This window comes from Carcharodon carcharias, chromosome 16 (assembly GCF_017639515.1).
Source record: "Carcharodon carcharias isolate sCarCar2 chromosome 16, sCarCar2.pri, whole genome shotgun sequence".
Taxonomy (NCBI): Eukaryota; Metazoa; Chordata; class Chondrichthyes; order Lamniformes; family Lamnidae; genus Carcharodon; species Carcharodon carcharias.
The window spans coordinates 49,870,067-49,894,703 of record NC_054482.1 but is presented as its reverse complement, the minus strand read 5'-3'; the positions used below and the strand labels follow the sequence as shown (position 1 = coordinate 49,894,703).

General features: G+C 41.2%; 1 protein-coding gene across 3 annotated transcripts in view; it reads left to right on the top strand.

The window, feature by feature from the left end:
- kifap3a (kinesin-associated protein 3a) overlaps positions 1–24,637 on the top strand; it is a 230,844-nt gene that overhangs the window by 85,851 nt on the left and 120,356 nt on the right. For all 3 annotated transcript variants that reach the window (XM_041208146.1, XM_041208144.1, XM_041208145.1), the window contains one exon: positions 15,241–15,341. In XM_041208146.1, coding sequence (XP_041064080.1) covers positions 15,241–15,341 — 101 coding nt within the window. The remainder of the gene's footprint in view (positions 1–15,240; positions 15,342–24,637) is intronic.

Here is a 24,637-nt window from a genome sequence, read left to right as displayed (position 1 = left end):
CTGTCCCATTAAGATTTAAAGTAGGTACCTGTTCCTCCTTATGATGCACTGTGTAATTTTTTTCTTTGTTAAAAGTATTATGTAAATAGAAGTCTGGATGTGTGGACTTATTTTTATTAAACCCTTTCACTCTCTGAAAAATCCCATCAAACTAGGTGGACCTGAACCCAGGTGACAGAGTGAAAGGACTGTGTTGAATGCAACTGTGCCACCCTTTTCTATGATGGAATGCCTAGGTAAACACAGCACGGAGGGGATCTAAATCAGGCAGATCACATTTCATTCTTCTGAACTCCAGTAATCCTTCTGTGATTGGCTGACACTGTGTTACATGTGTCAATTGTTTTATATCACCTTTTATGTCATAACCTCCTGTTAACTGAAATTCCATTTAGAAAACTTTGCTGCATTGAGCCCAGAGATGATTTAAAAAAAGAAACGTATATAAAAACCAGAAGTTTGAATTAGGAACAAAACATGTCAAAAATTCATAGCAAATTGGCCAGCAGATGCAGAAAGCAAGATTTGCACCATATGTCGGTTTTGTTTATATTATGTCCAGTTACATTTGGCAACACTGCTGTATGATCTTTTGTACTTTGTGTATTTACCATCCTGCTGATTTCTGAGCTCCATGTATTGAGACCACCTCAAAAAGGTTGTCACAGGACTTGGGAGTAGGAGTAGGCTATTTGGCCTTTTGAGCCTGCTTCACCCACCATTCGATAAAATCGTGACTGATTTGATCGTGGTCTCAACCCCATTTTCCTGTCTGTAGTGCCACCATAACCTTTGACTCCCTTGTCAAAAATATATCCAACTCTGCCTTGATTAAATTCAATGACCCAGTCTCCACTGTTTTTTGAGAAAAAAAATTCCACAGACTAATGACTCATTGAGAGTCTTAAAAGGGAGCCCTCTTATTTTTAAACTGAATACCCAGTTCTGGTCTCCTGCACAAGAGCTTCCCACCCTATCAATTCCCCTCAGGACCTTGTATCTTTTAATAACATAACAAGAAAGTTGAACTAACTTTGTTGTGCTGCTGGTTTCTAAATTTACTAATTGAGAGTAAGGAGCTAAGACGCCAATCAGCTCTTTGACTTTGAAAATGGCACCAGTGAGCTTTAAGAAACACAAAGCTTCACTTTCCCTGACTTGAGAGGTGCAGTTTGATTGATGTAATCCCGGCTGCCTGTTTGCACCATTTTCCAGATATTGCACTGTAGTGTTGTATAACTGGAATGTTACTATCTACAAAACTGCATTTCAGTTTATGGGTTCTGAATTTGTTGCATCTAAACTTATTAAATTACAGTGAATCCTACATTTAACTAACGTAATGACCAAGCAATCTGTTTTATGATGAGTTAATCATTTAATTTATGTTCACCATACAATTAGTTAATATATTTACAACCTATTGGTTCCTGCTTTTTGTGATTCATTATTACCTGCTCGTCAACCATTATGTAGTATTCCTGTAAAAATGCCTCAGCTTTTTCTTTACTCCTTTGGGGTTAGTCTCAAAAACTCTCACTCCAGCTTCAAACATGCACAGTCTTTCATGTAGGTGCTGAGCATCCCTTAACTTAAATGAGGCTTGTGTGAGTTATTAAGTATTAGGTATCTGTGCAATGTGAGAAAACATCACATACGTAAGTAGGAAACTTTTTCATTATCCCCCTCTCCTTCGACCTTCCCCCTGCAACACCCCCACCAACTCCCCACCACCATCTCCTAGTGTTACTTTTACATGGAAACTAATGTTGAAGTATCTTATAAGTGGAGGCCCTATTTTTACTGAAAAACCTCAAATAAAAAGCGATTGCATTATCCATTACTTAAGTTAAATGGTTTTTGAGCTAGAAATTAGAATCTTAGAGCCATTCTTGCTTGTTGCATCTCATCTGTGTTCCCCATTTCATCTTGATTTCTTTTCACAAGTCTGTTGAATGCTATTCATTTTAGCCAGGAAATCTATTGTGTTGACTTAACTCTACTTACCAAGTCAGGACATTTTAACTGAAGAATTAGTTGGAAACAAAATTCTAATTTTGAATCACCAGTTTATGTTACCAGGACACAGGGTGTTGTCCTTTACATTGCTTATTCTTGTTGGGGTAGAAATTGTGATGAGCTTTTCCTATTTCATGTATAGATACAACATTTCTTGTCCATAAAGCAGTATTTTATGTCTTCTTAGATTTAAAAAAAAACGACACTTGTCCTTTTGAACGGTTAATGCTATTGAGAATAATCCTCAGTTTTTGAGCTAGTCTAAATGATTTCAATGTAGCTGTTATGCCTTTGAGAAAGTATCAGTGATCTGCAATCCTCTGTTTTATTTTATGCATTTGCAGCTATTTGAAAATCCCAGTTCATAATTTTGTTTTCTTGTTGACAAATATTCCCTAATACCTGGAGAAAGTCCATATAGGCCAGAGATTTTTAAGTGACCTTGCTAGTATGTTTTGGCTCAGTACACCTGCAGCCAGAAACAATAACCTTTCCCCTCTCTCTTTCTGATCTGCTGTCTCTTGAGGCACAGAAAAGAAACACCTTTTTTTGTCGGTCTCAGACAACAGGCCATCACTCACTTTGCTGCAAAATTATAGCTGGCTTTGGCAGTAACACTGTACCGTGAAAGAAGCATTGAAGTTCCTTGATTTTGAACCTTGCTTCAAATTTCTTTCGAATTTGCATTCCATCTGTAAGAGTCGCTGGTTCTCGAGTAAGAGTTCCGTTTAGTGATGTGAGTGAAGGAACGTGGCTGGGCACATCTCCTGACCCATGTTGTGGAATGACGTGAGTGATATATTGAGGCACAGGCCATCCTATCTTTCCAACTGAAGGGCAGCTTTAGGAAGAAGGTGTGTTAGTTCTAAAATGTGAAGCTATGGTCTTGCACTATTTTTAGATCACCGTTCCCTATGTGCACATTGTAATTCTGGTTGTGTGATACCCTTTGCCTGTCCAGTTTACATAATGCCAAAATGTATGCATTGAACTTAACTGCCTCACCAGATTTAGGGCGTCAATTAATCTTGCAGATTACTATAAAAGAGGCCCTTATTGCTACTGTAGTTCTTCTTTAGTTTTAATAGACCATTGCTTGTTATTTTTAGGGCCAATCTTTTACTATTCAGCTTATAAACAATCATACATTCTTCCTACAAATGAAGTGAGGTAATAGCAGGGGTCAGATGTGGCAAAAACCCTAAGTAAAACCATCTGCCACAGCCGGTGGGGGTGCAGTAAAGTTGTATCAGGATTGCTTGAAGTTATTGATGGCAGTAAAATTTATGCTTCCTCCTGTTTTCTCAATTAAGTGGAGATGCTTTTTTTTCTCCTGGTGTTGGACTGGGCACAGATGGTTTTAATAGATCATGTGCAGATATTGTCGGAGTTTCTGCCTCTGTAGGGCAGACTCCTTAAAGAGGATGTAGTTTACAAGTAGGTTGTTAAATGTGAAGTGTGCATCACTCGAGAAACAACTGCACCAAACTGCAGTGTCTCTTTGAATGATTCATTCAATCAATTCGAGTCAATTTCATACATTCTTCTCAATGCCAACTCCCAATACAATTGATGTACCTGAGTTGGATTGAACCGCCCACTTATTAATAAATCACTTCATTAAGATTTTAATTTAAGATTTTAAAGATGGTGCTCTATCATGTTTTAGATAAATTTTATTTTAATATCACCTCTGCATATTTAGCCCAATAGTTGCATTATATTTTTAAAAACATAAATCAATAATGTGAAAATTTTGAATTACGCTTTCAGAAACAAAGAAATGCTTGACATGTTCCATCTCCTAGTTACCTTTTTCAACTTATTTCTTTCTCCTCACTTAGTATGTTACGCTACTGGTCTGTCACTATCTATAGAGTGTGAAGCACAATTAGCATGACTAGAGTTATGCTGTGACTGACACTGTGCTGTGAGCAGAGAGCTCTGCTCACTTCTATAGTGTGACTTTAATCTACATGGAGACTGGGAAAATTAGATTGGTAAAGTTTGCCTGGAAAACATTCATAGAGTGTTTTGAGGACAATTTCTTAGAGCAGTACATTCTTGAGCCAACCAGGGAGCAGACTAGCCTCGACCTGGTAAATTGCAATGAGACAGGATTAATCAGTAACCCATTAATCAGTAAAGGAGCCCAACTGATAGCGATCACAACATGATAGAATTTCACATTCAGCTTGAAAGCAAGAAGTGTTGGGTCCATGACTCGTGTTTTAAATCTAAATAAAGATAACTATGAGGCTATGAAGGCAGAGCTGGCTAAGGTGAACTGGGAAACTAAGTTGAAAGGTAGGACAGTAGAGTTGTAGTGGCAGGCTTTTAAGGAGATGTTTAATAGCTCTCTGCAAAGCTTTATCCCAGTGGGAAAGAAGGGTTCTGAGAAGGATGCATCATCCATGGCTGAATAGGGAAGTAAAGGATAGTATTAAATTGAACGAAACACTGCACAAATCTATAAAGATTAGTGGTGGGTCAGGGGATTGGACGACTTTAAGAACCAGCAAGGAATGACTAAAAGGATAATGAAGAAGCAGAATGTATGAGAGAAAGCTAGCTAGTAATATAAAAAGAGATAGTAAGAGTTTCTACAGGTATGTGGATAGGAAAAGAGTAACTAAAGCAATGTTAGTCCTCTAGAGAGAGTCTGGGGAATTGATAATGTAAAACAAAGAAATGATGGAGGCGCTGAACAGGTGTATATGTCTAAGATAAAAGCAAAAAACTGCGGATGCTGGAAATCCAAAACAAAAATAAAAATACCTGGAAAAACTCAGATCTGACAGCATCTACAGAGAGGAACACAGTTAACGTTTCGAGTCCGTATGTCGGTCTTCATGGTAGAGGACCTAAGAAACTTCCCAAAGATAATTGAAAAGCAAGAGGTTTTGCACCATCATCAGGGAAACAATGATAGGAAAGGTATTAGATCTAAAAGCTGACAAGTCTTCAGGACCAGATGGCCTACATCCTCGGGTCTTAAAAGAAGTGGTGGCACAGATAGCATACACATTGGTTATAATCTTCCAAAATTCCTTGTATTCTGGAAGGGTCACACGGCTTGAAAAATAGCTAATGTAACACCTTGATTCAAGAAAGGAGGGAGGCAGAAAGCAGGAAAGTATAGCCAGTTAGCCTAAAGTCTGTAATAAGGAAAGTGCTTGAATCAGTTAGTCATTGTTATACAGCACAGAAACAGGCCCTTTGGCCCATTGTGTCCGTGCTGGCCATCAAGCATCTTTCTATTCTAATCTCATTTTCCAGCACTTGCCCATAGCCCTGTATGCTATGGTGTTTCAAGTGCTCATCTAAATACTAATTAAATGTTGTGAGGGTTCCTGCCTCTACCACCCCCTCAGGCAGTGTGTTCCAGATTCCAACCACCCTCTGGGTGAAAAAAGTTCCCCTCAAATTCCCTCTAAGCCTCTTGCCCCTTACCTTAAATCTATGCCTCCTGGTTATTGATGCCTCTTGGTTATTGACACCTCTGCTAAGGGGAAAAGTTTCTTCCTATCTACCCTATCCATGCCTCTCATAGTTTTATATACCTCTGTCAGGTCCCCCCTCAGCCTTTTCTGCTCTAGGGAAAACAACCCTAGCCTATCCAGTTATTAAGGAGGTTATAACAGGATACTTAGGTAATCACAATGTGATCAGGCAGAGCCAACATGGCTTTGTGAAAGGGAAATCATGTTTAACTGATCTGTTAGAGTTTTTTGACAAAATAACATTCAAGATCGATAATGGGGAATTGGTAAATGTGGTGTAATTGGATTTACAAAAGGCATTTGATAAGGTACCACATCAATGATTACAACACAAGATAAGAGCACATGGTGTAAGGGTTAACATATTAGCATGGGGTAAAAGATTAGTTAGCTAATAAGCAGTGAGTAGGGATCAATGGGTCTTTTTCGGATTGTAACTAATGGAGTGCCACAGGGATCAGTGATGGGTCCTCAACTATTTACAATCGACATCAATGATTTGGATGAAGGGACTGAATATATGGTAACCAAATTTGCTGATGACACCAAGATAGGTAGGAAAGTAAGTTGTCAAGAGGAGATGGAAAATCTGTGAAGGGATATAAACAGGTTAAGTGAGTGGGCAAAAATTTAGCAGTGGAGTATAATGTATGAATTTGGCCATTTTAGCAGGAAGAACAGAAAAGCAGTATACTACTTAAATGGAGAGCGATTGCAGAACTTGGTGGTTCAGAGGGTTCTGGATGTCTTGGACCATAAAATTAGCATGTAGGTACAGCAGATGATTAGGTAGGCAAATGGAATGTAAAATAAAAGTGGGGAAGTTTACAGCAGCTGTACACAGCCTTGGTGAGAACCACATCTGGAATATTGTGTGCAGTTTTGGTCTCCTTATTTGGAAAATCATATATAATTGCTTTAGAAGCAGTTCAGAAAAGGTTCATTTGACTCATTCTTGGGATGAGGGTCTTATCTAACGAGGAATGGTTGAACAGATACGGCCTTTACTCGTTGGAGATTAGAAAAATGAGATGTGATCTTATTAAAACATATAAGATCTTGGGGGGACTGGGTAGGATGGAAACCAGGAGGATATTTCCTCTTGTGAGGGGAGCTAGCACTCGGGGTCATAATTTAAGAATAAAAAGTCTCCCTCTTAATTCAGGGATGAGGAGAATTTTTTCTCTGGCCATTAGAGTGTAGAATTCTCTTCCCCAGAAGATAGTGGCTGCTGGGTTATTAAATTTATTGAAGGCAGAGTTAGATAGATTTTTGTTAGACAAGGGATTCGTGGGTAATGGGTTGCAGACAGAAAAGTAGAGCTGAGACCACAACTAATAAGATCATTCATGATCTTATTGATTGGTGGAGTAGGCTCGAAGGGCCGAATGGCATACTCCTCCTAAGTGCTATGTTCCCATGTTTTTTTTAAAAGCTTGGGGAATGTGGGGTGGGAGTCTGTGACTTGTTAAAAGGCTCAATGCTGTGTTCTGGGACCCAGTAGATGGTGTGAGCACTTTTAAAGCTGTTTCATGTTGGACTAGTTAAAGAAATGCTTGTACCTTTGACAACCTCAGAACACTCAAAACCATTTCACAGCCAGTGAAGCACTTTTGAATGTAATTCACGGTTGTAACATAAGACTAGTTATATTGTACCTGCATTAAAGTCGAAACAGTGTGAAATGGTTTACTGGCATGTATTTCCCACTGCTCGGCTTTAATATACTTGGATGTTAGGTTTGAATAGAGATACTGAGTTATACTGCCTCATGTACACACAAAATCATTTTGTATGAATGTGACATGCCAGAATAACTGCAACTTTGGAGGTGTAATTTATTTGATCAGTCTCTCATTCACAACAGCTCAATAAACTGAAGATCTTTTCACCTCTGGATACCCCACTCTGTCAAATGACATTATGTTTAATGGCATCTGTGTGACCCCAGTCTGCCTATACCTGCCAATAAAGCAATTTTGTATTTATTTGCTCATACAAATCTTTTGAACCATTGTTCGAAGTGTTGGGAAACAGAAACTAAGTTGCAGTCAATTTTTTAGTTGTTTATGTTGTAGCTGCTGTCACTTTGCATATAAGTGGGATGATTTTTATTGCGCAATTTCCTGATGCAGTATTGCCAAATGGGTTCTATGATGTAAATGCGCTGTTAGCATTAAACTGTGCTTCCAGTGGCTAGAGTAATGCTTGTTGCAAAAATGCATAGTCGTGGTTGGTGCATGTCAGTTATCAGCCCCAGAACATAGCTGCAGAATTTCCTCTGGGCCGCATCCAATGCCCACCTATCTTCAGCTGTTTTATCGATGACCTTCCCTTTGTCCCAAGTGGAGCTGATTTCTGACAATTGCAGTATTCAGCTCTATTCATAATTCCTCAGCTAATGAAACAGTCCATGTCTGCATGGAGCAGAATCGGGGGAACATTCAGGCTTGGGCTGATAACTTCTGCACCATACAAGTGCCAGCAAATAGCCATCTCTAAAAAGAAAGAGCTAACGCACCTCTCCCTTGCATTCAATGTCTTTATCGTTGCTGAATCCCCAAACGTCAATGTCTTGTGAATCACCATTGACCAGCAACTCACTTGGACCAGCCACAAAACTGCTGTGGCTACCAGGTCAGAAGTTGTGTATTCTTTGATGAGTGGCTCATCTGACTGCCCAAAGTCTATCCACTATCCACAAGGCCCAAGTTAGGAGTGCTTAATTTGCTTGGATGGATGCAACTGCAGTAACTCTCAAAGCTGAACATCATCCAGGACAAAGCAATGTGCTTTATTGGCACCTCATTTATCAGCCTAAAAATGTACTCCTTTCATCACCAACATACAGTAGCTGCAGTGCTTTCTAAATAAAGGAAGCTACAACTTGCTACATCTTCTCTGGCCGTACCTCCCAAGCCCACAAACTCCATCACCTTGAAGGATGATCTGTAGGTGCACTGGAACACTCACCTACAAGATTCCTTCACTGTTCTGACTTGGATATATATCGCCATTCCTTCATCAACACTGGGTCATTTTTAATAGCCTAGTGGGAGCGTCTTCAACACAAGGACTACAGTGGTTCAAGAAGAAGGCAGCCCACCACCAACTGCTGGAGGGTAACTAGGAATGGACAATAAATGCTAGCAAGGTCCATGTCTCAAGAATTAATTTAAACAAGAAACTACTTATGTGATAGCACACTGTACATTAAACATTTGCATGCATGCAAAAATCCAAAGTACAGAAAAATATGTGCATCCTCTTTTGGCAAACCTTTTATTCCACTGAATACGAATAGCTTAAAGAGCTGCTTCAAAAGAACATAAGAAATAGGAGCCGGAATAAGCCATTCGGCCCCTCAGGCCTGTCCTGCCATTCAATAAGATCATTGCTGATCTGCCCCAGGCCTCAACTCCTCTTTCATGCCAGCTCCTCATAGATTTTTGAAATACTGGGGAGTTGAGGGCTATTTGCCTCCTCTTTAAATGCTTTCAGTGATCCAGCTTCCACAACTCTCCTAGGGTAGAGAATTCCAGACGTTGACTACCCTCTGAAAGAAGAAATTCCTTTGCGTGCCAGTCTTAATTGAGCACCCCCTTATTCTGTAACTATGTCCCCAAGTTCAAGATTCCCCCACTAGTGGAAACATCTCAACATCTACCCTGTCAAGCCCCCTCAGAATCTTGTATGTTTCAATAAGATCACCCCTCATTCTTCTAAACTCTAATGACTAAAGGCCTAACCTGTTTAGCTGCTTTTGATAAGTCAACCCCTTCATTCCCAGGAATCAGCCTAGTGAATCTCTTTTGAACTGCCTCCAAAGCCAGTATATCCTTTTTTTAAATATGGCGACCAAAGCTGCAAACAGTACTTCAGGTGTGGCCTCACCAACACCCTGTGCAGTTGTAACAAGACTTCCCTATTTTTAAACTCCAAAGCCCTAGCAATTCAGGCCAAAATTCCATTTGCCTTCCTAATTACTTGCTGCACCTGCGTGCTAGCTTTGTGTTTCATGCACAAGAACACCCAGATCCCTCTATGCTGCACTTTTTTGGAGTCTCTCTCCATTTAAATAATAGTCTGCCTTTTGATTTTTCCTACCAAAGTGCATGACTTTCCTACATTAAACTTTATCTGCCAAGTTTTTGCCCACTCACACAACCTATCTATATCCCCTTGTGGATTCCTTATGTCCTCATCACAACATGCCCTCCCACCTATTTTTGTATCGTCAGCAAATTTGGATATATTACACTTTGCCTCCTCCTCCAAGTCATTAATATAGATAGTAAATAATTGAGACCCTAGGATTGATCTTTTGGCACTCCACTAGTTACATCTTTCCAATCTGAAAAAAGCCCATTAATACCGACTCTGTCTTCCATCAGTCCATGCTAATACATTACCACCAATACCATGAGCTCCCATCTTGTGCAATAACCTTTTATGTGGCATTTTATTGAATGCTTTCTGGAAATCCAAATACATGGTATCTACCCCTTTATCAAGCAAACTGCTTGTTATATCCTCAAAGAGCTCTAGCAAATTTATCAGACATGATTTCCCTTTCACAAAACCGCGTTGACTTTGTTTAATTGCATTAAGCTTTTCTAAATGTTCTGCTATTTCTTCCTTAATAATGGACTCTAGCACTTCCTCATTGACAGATATTAGGCTGACTGGCCTATAGTTTCCTGCTTTTTGTCTCCATCCCTTCTTGAACACATTAGCGGTTTTCCAATCCGCTGGGACCCTCCCGGAATCCAGTGAGTTCTGGAATATTTCGACCAATGCCTCCACTATCTCTGCAGCCATTTGCTTTAAAATCGTTGGATGCAGGCCATCAGGTCCCGGTGATTTGTCTGTCTTTAGTCCCATTAGTTTGTGAAAACTTTGTCCCTCATGATAGAGACTGTTACAAGATCTTTATTCCCATTAGCTCCTTGCTTACCTGATATCTTTGGGATGTTTATAGTGTGCACCATCATGAAGACTGATGAAAAATATTGATTTAAATTATCTACCATTTCCCTGTTCCCCATTATCAGTTTTCGAATCGCATCCTCCAAAGGTCCCAGGCTCACTTTAGCTACTCTTTTTTTTATATACCCATAGAAGTTCTTGCTTTTTGTTTTTACATTTCCTGCCAATTTACTTTCATAACCAATTTTCTCCCTCTTTATTAGCTTTTTAGTCATCCACTGCTGGTTCCTAAAAAATTCCCAATCCTCTGGCCTACCACTAGTTTTTGCTGCTTTTTATGCCTTAGTTTTTGATTGGATACTCTCCTTGACCACCTTTGTTAACCACAGGTGGTTCATCCTAATCATCGAGTCCTTTTTGACCAGGATAAATTTTTGCTGAGCGTTATGAAATATCTGCTTAACTGTCTGCCACTGCCCATCCACTGACCTTCCCCTTAGTCTATTTCAGATAATTAATTGGCCTTTTATTTGTAGACAAAATCCTTGAAAATTATTCTCAACTATTCTTGAAAATGGTAGGTAACAGATCTCCACTGTCTTGCAAGTCTCTAAGACTAAGGTAATTGGATTTTCAGTCTTTTATTCCAACACTGCCTCATGCCTTTACCTTCATTAAAGCAGTTGTTGAGGAATTTGATGGGAGTTAAAATTTGAACATGTAGTTTGGGCACGAAACCTTGATAATTGCACAATAGTTCATATGGGAGATCAGCTGCTGCATGGTGACAATTAATATTTTGAGAGATTTCCTTTTTATTTCAAAAACACTTGAATATTATAGTTATTCAGACATATAGCTGTGCTGAAAAGCAGCAAGCATTGAAATGAACAAAAAAATGATTTTGAGTGTTTAAAAGATTGTGCTTTATTTCTTGATTGCTTGAAACTTGTTTATACTGAAGGGAAGAAAGCGAACTTTAAGTGTGATTTGAGTAAGAGAGCTGCTTAGCAGACCAATTGCTCGCTTTGAAAAGTGAGCCCACAGAACATAAAACACAATTTCCCATCCATCTATGAGCCTTGATGTAAGAATTTGTTTTCTTGCATTCAACTAGTGGATTGCAAAAACCAAACTTGTTTTATTAGTTCTGAATCTGGCTATTTTAATACATGATGTTGAATTGAAGACCATTAATGAAGACCATTTGTAGTCTGGTTGTCTTTGAACTCTAAACCTACAGCAATGTTTTTGACTCTTAACTGCCCTCTGACATTGTAAAATGGAAAAGTCAAATAAAAATGTACAGGAAGGACCACTGGCATCAACCGAGCATATGGTGCGACAAAGGCCCACCCAGCCCAGTTCACCTATGAAATACTCCTTTACAAAATCCACTGTACTAACTTCTGGGGACTTCTCTCAAAATTGGGAGAGCTGTTCTACAGACTAGACAAGCAACAGCCTGACAGTCATATTCACAGAATTGTACCTTAAAGCGAATGTCCTAGACTCCTCCATCACCAACCTTGGGTATGTCCTGTCTCATTGGCAAGACAAACTCACCAGGGCTGAGCATCATTGCCACTGACCACAAAATCTGGGCCATTATGTAGCCCCCTTTGTGCTCAATAATCCAGTAATATATCCTTTTAGAATTTCATTTTAGGAAACAGTGCTTGATTTCTTTTGGAAAAAACAAGCTTAACTTTTCGGAAGTGTTAGATGTGATGAAATGTTAACATATTATGATTTAATGCAGTAATTATTTATAAAACATAATGACTATGTAAGCAGACATACCATGAATCGGAAATTGGGAGTAATTTACTTCCATATTACCAACCCAAAATGCATTTTCGGAGGAAAAGTGTTCAATTTGGTCATGTAACATATAGTGGCTAGAAAAATAAACACAGACATTTCCTAATGAAGGGTTGTGCACGCATTTGTTTAATAGAAACATAGGAACAGGACCGACCAGAAGTTGGCATAACACTTGACTCCAAGATAAGCTTTCAACCTCATAGTTATGCCATCCCTAAGACCACCTCTCCAACATTGCCTGACTTCACCCCTGTCTCTGCACTTGCTGCTGAAACTCTCATGTCTTCATTATCTATAGACTTGACTATTCCAACACAGTCCTATTTGGTCTTTTAATTTTAACCCTGTAAACTTGAAGTCATCCAAAACTTCTGCCTGTGTCTTAACTAGCACCAAGTCCCGTTCACCAGTCACCCCTCTTCTTGCTGACCTATATTGGTATCCGGTCAAGCAACATCTTGGCCTGAATTTTGCTTTCTGAGGTCGGGCGCGTGCCTGACCTGAACTTTTGTAAAATAGCGTGAAAAAACATTGGGTGGGCGTCCCAACGTTGTGGCGCATGTGTGCAATATTGAGGTTGGTGGGTGTTTGTGGGAGTTGGAGCAGCGTCTGTCGACAGTTGAAGGGCCAATTAAGGCCATTAAAAAGCCAACTGTCAGCAACGTTACATTGCCTGTATGATTTTTAGCTTGTCGCACGGGCAAAATGGGTGGGCGGTTTTCACATTTTTATCATTTCCTCATCCACGGGTGGGATAAAAGGCCCCCGGAGCAGTAGCACTTTCTCTGTCATTGTCAGTTCATTGCTGTGTGAGTAAAGAGTTGTCCCAGAGCTTCTTGGCATTTTGTTTGATTGTCAAGTGCATTCAGTAGATTGAATCATCAAAGCCATGCATACTAGGTGGGCTGAGGAGACAGTGGAGAGCTGCTACATGATACCATCTGCATTGGAACTTCAATGGGCTCCCTTTCTTCGACCACTCAGTTTCTGATGAGAAGATCCCGTTATGTTTCCAGTACCCATCTGTCACCTGCATTCTTACCTTCATCCGAAACCCCCACCTCACCACAATTGGAGGAGTGAGCTGGCTGGTGGCATTCAAGCTCCAGTGCGTCACTCTTGTGCTTCATGCGGATGCACAGATTCGGCACTCCTCCGCCCGTTCTGCGCAGTTCCGTGGCGTTATAACTACTCTTTTCCTGAAAAGGAAAAGTAGCCTCATTATTGCCCTATCTCCCTGAAGGGCCTTTCCTGGCTCCGGGCATTAGGTAGGCCATGTCACTGTGGCACACCTCACCCTGCAATGCAATGAAGCCAGGTGTGCTGACATTCCAGCTGTGGCAGGGTGGGCTTAAGTGCCAGTTGGCATACACACTCTTAGACCCCTGAACGTTCTGAGAAACGGGCACCCAGCTGAAGTTTTTTGCACAGGTTCATGCCATTTCTGCACTTACCCTTGCTGACTGCAGAAGATCATTGAATCTTTTGCGGCACTGAAGCCACGTGTGGCGCCCCATGTTGTGCCCACTGACCTGGTAGGTGACCTCTGTCCAGGCCACCTTGGTCAGGTGGGGTGGCCTTCTCTTGCTGTTCCTGGGCATTAAAATGTGCTGCCTGGCACTGACCTCTCCGCCAGTACTCCCAGGCACTCATCTGAGAAACGGGGCCAGAGTGCCCTCCCAAGTTGCCCTCCCATCTTCCATGACTTCCAGGTGCTGAGGCCATGACTGCACACCAAGATACTTCTTGGGTAGCCTCCAGACAGCTCCCTCACCCTCCCCCACAACTCCTGGCAGCTGTCAGGGAGCTGCCTCTTCCATTTTTGAACACCCCGCTGGGTCCCCATTGGACCCGGCACCCGACACGTTCCTGCCCGCCTGCATGGAGAACACATGCGGGTGGTCACGTTTCACGCTGGGTTGGCCTTAATTGGCCACCCAGCCTAAGATTGCGTTCACAATGCAGTCTCGGCCGGGAGCGGGTTTTACATCCGCTTCCGGCCGCGCCGACCTCAGGCGCGCCCCAAGGGTAAAATCCTTGATTTTAACATTCTCATCCTTGTTTTCAAATCACTCCATGGCCTCACCCCTCTCTATCTTTGTAATTTTCTCCAATCCGAAACCTTCTGAGATGTCTGTGCAGCTCTAATTCTGGTCTCTTGAGCATCCTGATTTTAAACATGCCATCATTGGTGGCTGAAACTTCAGTTGCCTAAACCGTAAGCTTTGGAATACTCGCCCCTCCCCACCTCTTTTTCCTCCTTTAAGACAGTCCTTAAAACCTACCCCTTGGACCAAGCGTTTTGTCATCTTACCCCTTACATCATCCACGAAGAGCCTAGCTCTAATTTGAAGGTTATGCACCTTTGTTCCAGACTGTACCACCACAGGATACGGTTTCTATTAACCTTGCGAATTCCTTAATCTTAAATACCTCAATTAGATCACTCCTTGATCTTCAATACACAAGGGAGTAAAAGCCTTGTATGTACCCCTTTTTCTGATAATTTAACCTTTTCAGAACTCTGGTGGATTTGCACTGCACTCTCCTCAAGGCCAATATATTCTTTTGCAGATGCAGTGCCAAGAACTGAATGCCGTATTTCAAATGCGGTTACTGAGGCATGACATTCTCATTTACGCTATACAAGCACTGGAGAAATGCATTAATCCCTTTAATATACTGCAAACTACACCTGATATGCAGTGATTATACATGGATATCATCTTTTAATGAGATGCCACTCATTAACAAAATGCCAGCCTTGAAATCCTTCTGGGGCGTCCAAAACTGAATGCTGTACACCAGTACTATAAGTAAACAGGAATCAAAGTTTTGTTAATACACCAGCTACAATATTTTTCAAACTTTTCTTTGGTTATCTTGGAAACTGTTTGGAAAAGGAAAAAGTGTGAGATTTTGATGTGGGTGACAACATTTTTTTTCTTATTTTCTATTTCAGGAATTGAAAACCATAGACAAATAGTGATGTGCATTCTGTACCATGTCACCATGGATGATCGCTTCAAATCCATGTTTGCATACACCGATTGCATCCCGCAGGTAAAAATAACTTCATGACCAACTAATTATGCCTTTAATTTATCACTTTCACTAATGAATAATAGGGAATAGTACTAATGAAATATGCACCAGGATCATTTATAAAATATGACTATAGGTAAATGTATTCATATGTAATATGAGTGATTTTTTAATGTATTTCCTCCAATCTACATGCTACTTATGGTGCACTTGATCTAACACTGTTTAGGTGACTACTTTGCTGAACACCTCAGTTCTGTAAGGAAGTGTGACTGTATTCTCCCTGTGGCTCACCACTTTAACTCTTCTTCCTAGCATTGGCCTCCCACACAAGGTTCAGGAGCAGTATTGATCTTTTGTCTGAATGATCTAGAGTTTTTGGTTCAGTCTTGATTTTGGTAACTTTCTTTTATAGCTGTGAATGCTAGTAGGATGGAGGGGGCAGATCTTTCAGCATTGTGAAGGAAAGCAGACAGATTGATAGGATAAATACTTACATCAGAGCACCATGTTAGCGCCTGGTACTACTCTATTCAGTGTGTCACTCTTTAATTTCAGACTTCTATGTTTGCAGAGGTATGCATCTGGTGCATTAACTTGTGCTTTCTCCTTATTGACACTGACTAATTTGCTATGTTTTCCAGCACCACTTGTTTTATTCCACTCTTTACAAAGTTCTTGAATATCTCAGTTTTTATAAAAGATTAAGCTATATGTTCTTCTCACTATGTGCAGGTCTTTTTCATGTGATTTTATACTTTTGATTATTACCTTGTGTTTTCTGATTTTGTAATCTTGCTACTAGTGTTTTCTCAGTTAGCTGCCTTGTTTGCTACACTGGTCCTGTCCCATGAGTGAAAACCGGTTATGGGGAATATCTTGCAGAAATGTCAGAAAAGTTAATGGGTCGTTATATATTGGGTATCTTTGGTCCATTTTGAAGGACTTGAGTATATGTAGTTTCCAACTGTTCATTATTCTTTGCAATTACAGTTTTTGCTTTTAGTTTTTACATGATAAATTGGAAACAGTAACCAGGTCTACGCAGCTGCTATTCCTACTGATGCAAATCTGTAAACAGCAGTTGTGGCCTCGATGTCGTCTTTCCAGTGTTGCATCTGAAGAAAGCTTCAGGAGATTCAGTAGTAGTATTGCAAAAACGTCTCCACCTTCACTTTGGATTTCCTCAGGCTTAAATTGCCAGTCATTTTTTAAATGCCTCAGTGAGCCTTAAAAAAAAAAGTTCTTGTGCAAGTGGGACAATTCTAATTTTCCACAATGAGAAATGAAATAAGTATCCACTATATTGGATCCCCTTGCTGATAAAGATAAGCTCAGGTGATTTTGGTGGTTGATTCATCTTTGGGCAGATTGCATCATGATCTCTACCAAGCTGATTTCTTACTAGAAATTTTTTTTCTCTAGGGTAAGAATTTTCTTTACAGTCTTCTTTCTTCTTTCGTATGGCTTTAGGAGCAGAAGCTGTCGTTACAGTTTTAATGTTCCCTAAACAGTCCAGTGCCTTGCTGGAGAGCAAGTATAACTCCAGGATGTCACCCTCAAACTTGAGTCACGGTCAAGATGTTATTATGCGCTCCATGGTTTGGTCAAGATTTCCACAGTCACAGCCAGGCAAGGTTTTGAGTTGCCAATTGTACATTAGATAGCCAGATTGGCCATGTCCAGTCTGTATTCTGTTGGAGATTGTCCGCATGCTCCAGGGGAGATTGAAGCCTGGTTGTTGCGATGTTGGGTTGGAGACAATGTGTTTATTTAGAAGAGTGTTTTCTGCCCAAGTTTTCCCTCAGATTTCATCAGTTTTATGGAGTTGGAAATTTTTTATTTGTGTCTAGTGGTGGTTTCGTAGAGCTATGTAGTGAGCTGGGGATCATGAAGATCTCTATGAGTGGGGAGGTCCAAGTTTCTGCTTATTGGTTATTTCTGTATCTGTTGCTGCATCCTGTTGAATGATATTTGAGAGGACTGATGATCCTGAATTGAGTTGATCTCAGAATTCCAGAAATTATCCTCATTACTGAGTGTATTGTGTGTGTGTCAGTGAGTTTAGTGTGATAACTTGTGGCCCATATAGGTACACGGTACTCATCTGTCGAGAAGACCAGAGTTCCAACAGTAGTAGGAAGGATGGCGATTTCTGCATCCCAGCTTGTGCTGGCGATCTTGCAGACGATAAAAGCAAAAAATTGCAGATGCTGGAAATCCAAAGCAAAAACGAAAATACCTGGAAAAACTCAGCAAGTCCGGCAGCATCTGCAGAGAGGAGCACAGTTAACGTTTCAAGTCCGAATGAGCCTTCAACAGAACTAAGTAAAAATAGAAGAGAGGTGAAATATAAGCTGGTTTAAGGGGGTGGGAGGGGGACAAGTAGAGCCAGTGATAGGTGGAGATAACCAATAGATGTCACAGACAAAAGGACAAAGAAGTGTTGAAGGTGATGATATTATCTAAGGAATGTGCTAATTAAGGGTAGAAAGCAGGACAAGCAAGGTACAGAAAAATCTATATAAATTATTGGAAAAAAGGGGGAATCGGAAAGGGGGTGGGGATGGAGTAGACAATCACTCTCTTTTCCCACCTATTTCCATTATTTTTAAATATATTTCCATCCATTGTTTTACCTCTACCTTTTAGCCTTTTTTGATTCCTTCACCCCACCTCACCCCCACTAGGGCTATCTGTACCTTGCTTGTCCTGCTTTCTACCCTTAATTAGCATATTCCTTAGATAATATCACCACCTTCAACACCTCTTTGTCCTTTTGTCTGTGACATCTTTTGGTTATCTCCACCTATCACTGGCCCTCTATACAGCTCTACTTATCCCACCCCGCCCTTGAACCAGCTTATATTTCACCTCTCTTCTATTTTTACTTAGTTCTGTTGAAGGGTCATTTGGACTCAAAATGTTAACTGTGCTCCTCTCCACAGATGCTGCCAGACCTGAGTTTTCCAGCTATTTTTATTTTTGATCTTGCAGATGATGTTCGCTTGTGTCTTTTTTGACAGCATTTCAGAGGTGGCGATGGTAAGTTAGGGAGCGACCAAGGGTCACTCCAAGATGGTTGAATGTCAGGTTATACTACACTTTTCTCCACAGAAGGTGACATTTAGGGTGTTGTGTGCCTTGCGATTTTCAAGGTGGAATACAGAGACGATGGACTTGGATTTGGTTGCAGTCTTCACTTATAGAAATATTCAGTCATTTTTGTCAGGTCTGAATTTGGCATTGCTTCCATATCCTGGAAAAGTTTTGCCTGAATTGTCAAGACAATATTAGTGGCGTAAATAAATTTTCGTGATGATGTCGGGTGCATGTCACTTATGCAAATGTTAAAAAGTATCAGTGCTTGGACACTGCCCTGTGGGAGACTGCTATTGAGTGTTCTTGGAGTGTTGACCTTGTCTTGTGGGTAGATTGTCAACTTTCTGTTGCTCAGAAATGTCCACAACACCGGAGTAGTTTGGCACATGGCAGCAGCAGGGATAGTTTGAGCATCCGTCCATATTTCCATACAGTATCTTAGGTTGAGGAAAAATCTATGAAAACAGCTCTCATCTTGAGTTTGTGATGAAAACTAGTGTCAATGTTTGTGGCAATAGCAAGGACTTGTTCAAACGACTGCTTTGGGGCCTAAAGCCAGCTTGCTCATGGAGAAAAGATGCGTTGTTAATAGGGTTAATTCTTAAAACAATGAGCTGCTCCAGGAGCTTATAGGTTGTACAGAGCATTGACATGGGCCTGCAACTGCCAGGGACTTTTCCTGCTTTTCAGGTTTTGGCAGGGCTATTATCATCATCTCATGCCAGATTTGGGGATTGTGGCCATTCTTCACCACTACAGAAAAGTGTGCCAGTAAACATTATATTGCCAGTGGACCAAGATGATGCGGGAAGTCTGGTGGCATGCCCCTATTTGCGGTTACTAGGCCAGCATCCATTTCCATGAGGGCAAAGTGGGAAAGACTCTGAACAACTCGGCATTGCTTCTGAGTTTTTTTTCTTAACCTCCTGTTTGTGTTGTTTATTGAGGGGTCCCTTTGAGTTGGCCAGTAGTTTGGCAAAGACAGCATTTATGGTAACATGTGGGTTAGTGGCCTCTGCTGGGTTTGATGCTGCATCTTTCCTCAGAAGGTTCCAGGTCCAGCAGCTTGGTTGTATAAAGTCCATGGATGCCATGCAGTCCAGCCAGCCTTGATGTCTTTGATTTGTCTAGAGATTCAAGTAGTTCTGTGGCTGCTGCTGGATCTCCAGTTTGTTGGTATTGTTGAAAGAGTGCTTTGTACGCAGGGCTCAAATAAGGGCTGTACTGCACTCTGAAACCTCGAGGATTGTTCTTCTTTGCTGCAGCAATAAGCAGGGTCATAAATCGATTATAATAACAAAAAACTGCGGATGCTGGAAATCCAAAACAAAAACAGAATTACCTGGAAAAACTCAGCAGAACTGAATGTTAGAAGAGGGGTCTTCTTCTAACATTCAATCAGTTCTGTCGAAGGGTCATGAGGACTCAAAACGTCAACTCTTTTCTTCTCCGCCAATGCTGCCAGACCTGCTGAGTTTTTCCAGGTAATTCTGTTTTTGTTTCATAAATCGATTATACTGTTTTGGTGTTGCGGGGGATATGGTGGATGGTTTTTCTCCACCTCGGCAGTAAATCCAGGCCAGTTTGCCTTATGCAAGTTCCATCTTGGCACCTGTTTTGATGACATTGCAGGGATTTCAACTTCCACATGACTGATAATGGGCATGTGTGGGGGAAGCTTGGGAGGATCGTTTGGGACAGGCGTACAGAGACACCTTCAAGATGTGATGAAACAACGGTGAGGTCAGAGTTATATTCCCTCTCCCACCTTGCTGATTGAAAGGTTGCAAGATGCTTAGTGTTATGCACAAGGTGAACTTCCTGTGCTGACATTCACCCGCAGGGGTTCCCCAATGTTATCACTTGAATTGTAGCCCCATTCCATATGGTGACATCTGTTGGATTAGGCCATTCTTCATTGGGGGGTTTATAGACTTTGGTAACTGTCAGCTCACCAATCTTTCTAGCTGTTATGGAGATACCTCTGTGTTTCATGCCTGAGTTTGTAATATAGTAATTTTATCTTTCACATAAATTGCCCGGCCATATTTTGCATGTTGTAAGGTTGTGGCAGGTTTAGAACCATAGATTTTGTAATGATCTTAGTATGAAAGCCAAACTTAACTCATTGGAGAGCGCGGAGGTTGGGAGCTTCAACTCCTGACCGGCCTCGGAGATTTTGCACATGTGCAGACTGCCATTTTTCAAGTAGTTCTGTGGCTGCTGCTGGCTAAACCTGCCACAACCTTACAGCATGCAAAAAATGGCCTGACAATGATGTGAAAAATGAAATTACTATATTACAATTTCAAGCACAAAACATAGAGCTACTTCCACAACAGCTAGAAAGATTGGTGAGCTGACAGTTACCAACGTCTATAAAACCCCCAACGAAGAATGGCCTAATCAAACAAATGTCACCATATGGAATGGGGCTATGATTCAAATGATAACAATGGGGAACCCCGACAGGGTTTTTTTTAAGCTCAGTGTGCTTGTGCACAAGGAAATGGTGCGAAAACCCAGGTTAGGTGACCAGGAGTGCCATTGAGAAGTGTCCCAGGCAGGGAATAGGGAGAGGGGATAAGATAATGCGTAGAAATTTTGAAAGAATCTGAGGAATCCAGTTTGAATCTTTCTGATCTCAAGACCACTCCTCCTTGGTCCTGAAGGGAGAGGGTACAGGGAGAGGTCCCAAAAGAATGCAAGAGAGGGGCAGGGACAAGAAAAGGTCCCAAGTAAGTTTAAAAAAAAAGGGAGGAGCAGAGAAAAAAGGCTCTTAAAAAAAGAGCAGCAAGTAGCAGACTTTAAGTGAGGAGGGCTCATGGGAAGCTCGAAATTGAAGAGGGCTCAGGAAGAGCCCTGAAGATCTAAGAAGGCAGTGAAGGTTAGTGACTCTGTGCTGTGAGCCGTTGGGGCAAAGATATCCCTTTGGAGAAGTAGTGTTCTGCTTGGCTCAGCCGAAGATCTGAAATTGTCCTTGTGAGTTGGTGCTTGAATGTATGCTTGGGAATCCATGGGAACAGAACCTCGAGAGATGAGATTGAAACCCTGCAAGGTGGGCCGTTATTGATGCCTTCCAAGTTGGAGCGACTTTTGGAGAGAATTCCAAGGTTAGACTTTCAAAAGCGAAGACTGGAATCTCTTGTGAAAGTGACAGAGTTTCAGTGAGATTGGTTGACTCAGTGTTACTGACGTCTGGGTGGGTTGTTGAGAAATCCATGGACTCTGTCTTTGTCGTATATGTTATTTATTGTGCATTATGGTGTGTTCGACCAGTTTGCCTGTTAATTCACAAGCACTTTATATTAACCCTGAAAGTTAGAATACAGGATATATATTGTAAATTGTTTTATCTTTCTGACCTTGAATAGCAAAGTTTATTTTTGTTTATACAAAAACCATGGAATTTTGTAGCTTTATTCACTTAGTAAGTGTTTTGAATCTCAAGCTCTGCCTACTTTGAACAAAATGTTATTGGTCCCTAACCGGATCTTACCAACAATTTGGGGGTCTAGCTGGGGATCATAACAAATTCCTGTAACCAAAGAACATCAATGTTATTTATCCTCAGCAACTTTTCCAGGTAGTCACATTTGGCCCATGAGAGACTTTCAATATTCAGTTGACAGGGTCCAATCTTCGGAATGCTTGGCATTGAGAGGGGTTGTTGTGATCGCTTTGATTTTTAGTTTTGCTTTGTTGGCCAGGAGGCTCGTAAGGGGTGTTCATTTGCTGTTTTGACGACATTAGTTATGGATTTGAGAGTTCAAGAATCTGCTTGAAGGGTGAGCCACGAGAAGGCTGTCATCACCCAGCCCTTCTTTACAGTAATTGCGATGGTTGGGAGGAGGATACATAATTAATGATATGAATCCTATATATTCTTCCAAATTTGCATTTTTAAGGTACTGCATAGAACTTCCCAAAGAATCCTGAGGAATCTAGTTTGAATCTTTCTGATCTTAAGACCACTCCCCAACCATTCACAAATGTGAAGTTCACAAGTGGACACGAACATACAGATTTTGCATTTCACTGTTCAGGGTGGCTACTGTGTCAAGAGCAATGGAGCTGCAGTCTTCAATAGTGCTGTAAAACCTGTATTCTATTGTACCTGGTCATGCACGTTATTAAAATTAATTGGAATTTGGGGCCTAAATGTTCCAGGATGCTGAAGGATTCACTACAAACAGTAAAACAAGCATTTTGAAACCAACAGGTCTATGTACACCCAGAAGTATGTCAGCCATTTGTGCTGTTAAACAACTAGTCCGAGTGTAACTATTAACATCACAAGCTTATAAGTTTCATTTCATGATTTAAAACTAATTTTGTTCGATTTTATATTCAATCCCTGCAGTAAACTGTCACTTCTCAAAGGGATGGTGTGAGCGCACCTTTTTTCTTGAAATTTTAATTTCCCAATTTCTAGTTCTGTCTGGAAGATGCTGTGTTACACTTCAATGCAGTTGATTGCCCTCTATAATGCAAGCAAATTGCAATTCACCATTTGAATCTAGATATTCTTTATTCATTCGTGGGATGAGAGTGTGCTGGCAAGACCAATATTTATTACCCATCCCTAATTACCTTTGAGTAGCTGGTGACGAGCCACCTTCTGGAACTGCTGCAGTCCATGTTGTGTAGGCATACCCGCAGTGCTGTAAGGGAGTGAGTTCCAAGATTTTGACCCAGTAACAATATAGGAACGGCGATATAGTTCCAAGACAGGATAGTGTGTGGTTTGGGGTGAGCTTGGAGGTGGTGGTGTTCCCATGCATCTGCTGCCCTTGTCCTTCCAGGTAGCAGAGGCCATGGGTTTGGAATGTGCTGCTGAAGGAAACTTGGTAAGCTTCTGCAGTGCGTCTTGTTGATAATACACACTGCTGCCACTGTACAACGGCGATGGATAGGATGCCAATGAAGCATGCTGCTTTGTCCTGAATGGTGTCGATTTTCTTGAGTTTTGTTGGAGCTGCCCTCATCCAGGCAAGTGGAAATTATTGCATCACATTCCTAACTTGTTCCTTGTAGATGGGCTTTCGGGAGTTGAGAGGTGATTTACTTGCCTCAGAATTTCCTGCTCTTGTAATCGCAGTATTTATTTGGCTAGTCCAGTTCAGTTTCTGGTCAATGGTAACCCCGAGGATGTTGATAGAGGGGAATTCAGTAATGGTAATGCTGTCGAATAACAAGGGGTGATGGTCATTGCCTGGCACTTGTGTGTCATGAACGTTACTCCCACTTATCAGCCCAAGCCTGAATGTTGTTGGGTCTTGCTGCGTGCAATCCCAGACTGCTTCAGTATCTGAGAAGTTGCAAGTGGTATTGAACACTTAGAAGTCGACAGTGAACTTCCCCTCTTCTGCCTGACCTTCATTGGTAAAACAATTGAAGATGGTTGGTCCGAGGACACTATCCAGAGGAACCCCTGTAGCGATGTTCTAGAGCTGAGATGATTGGCTTCCAACAACCACAACCCTCTTCCTTTATGCTACGTATGATAACAACCAGTGGAGAGTTTCCGTCTGATTCCCTTTGATTTAAGGAATAAGGAATAAGAAGGGTGCAATTACATTGCTCAGTGTAACATATAGACCACCAGCTATTGGGAAGGATATAGAGGAACAAATCTGCAAGGAAAAAGAGGTGTAAACATCATAGAGTAGTTATAATGGGGGACTTTAGTTAGCCGTATATAGACTGGGATAGTGGTAGTGTAAGGGGCGCTGAGGGACAAACGTTCCTAGATAGTGTTCAGGAGAATTTCCTACAGCAGTATGTGTCCAGTCCAAAAGAAAGGAGGCACTGCTAGACCTGGTCCTTGGGAATGAGGTGGGCCAAGTAGATCAAGTGACAGTGGGGGAACATTTAGGGGACAATGATCATTGTATCATAAGGTTTAGGATGACGGTGGAAAATAATATTGGTCAGCCCAGAGTAAGAATAATCAACTGGCAGAGAGTGGACTACAGTGGGGCAAGAACAGACCTGGGCCAGATAGACTAGAACTAAAGGTTGGTGGGAAAAACAGTAGCTGAAAAATGAGCTACCTTCAAAGAGGAGATGGTTTGGGCAGTCAAAGTTTGTTCCCTCAAAAGGGAAGCTTAGGATAAACAAATCCAGAGCTCCCTGGATGACAAAGGAGATGGAAACTAAGGTAAAGAAGAAAAAGTGTGCTTACAATAGGTGTCAAGTAGCAAATACAA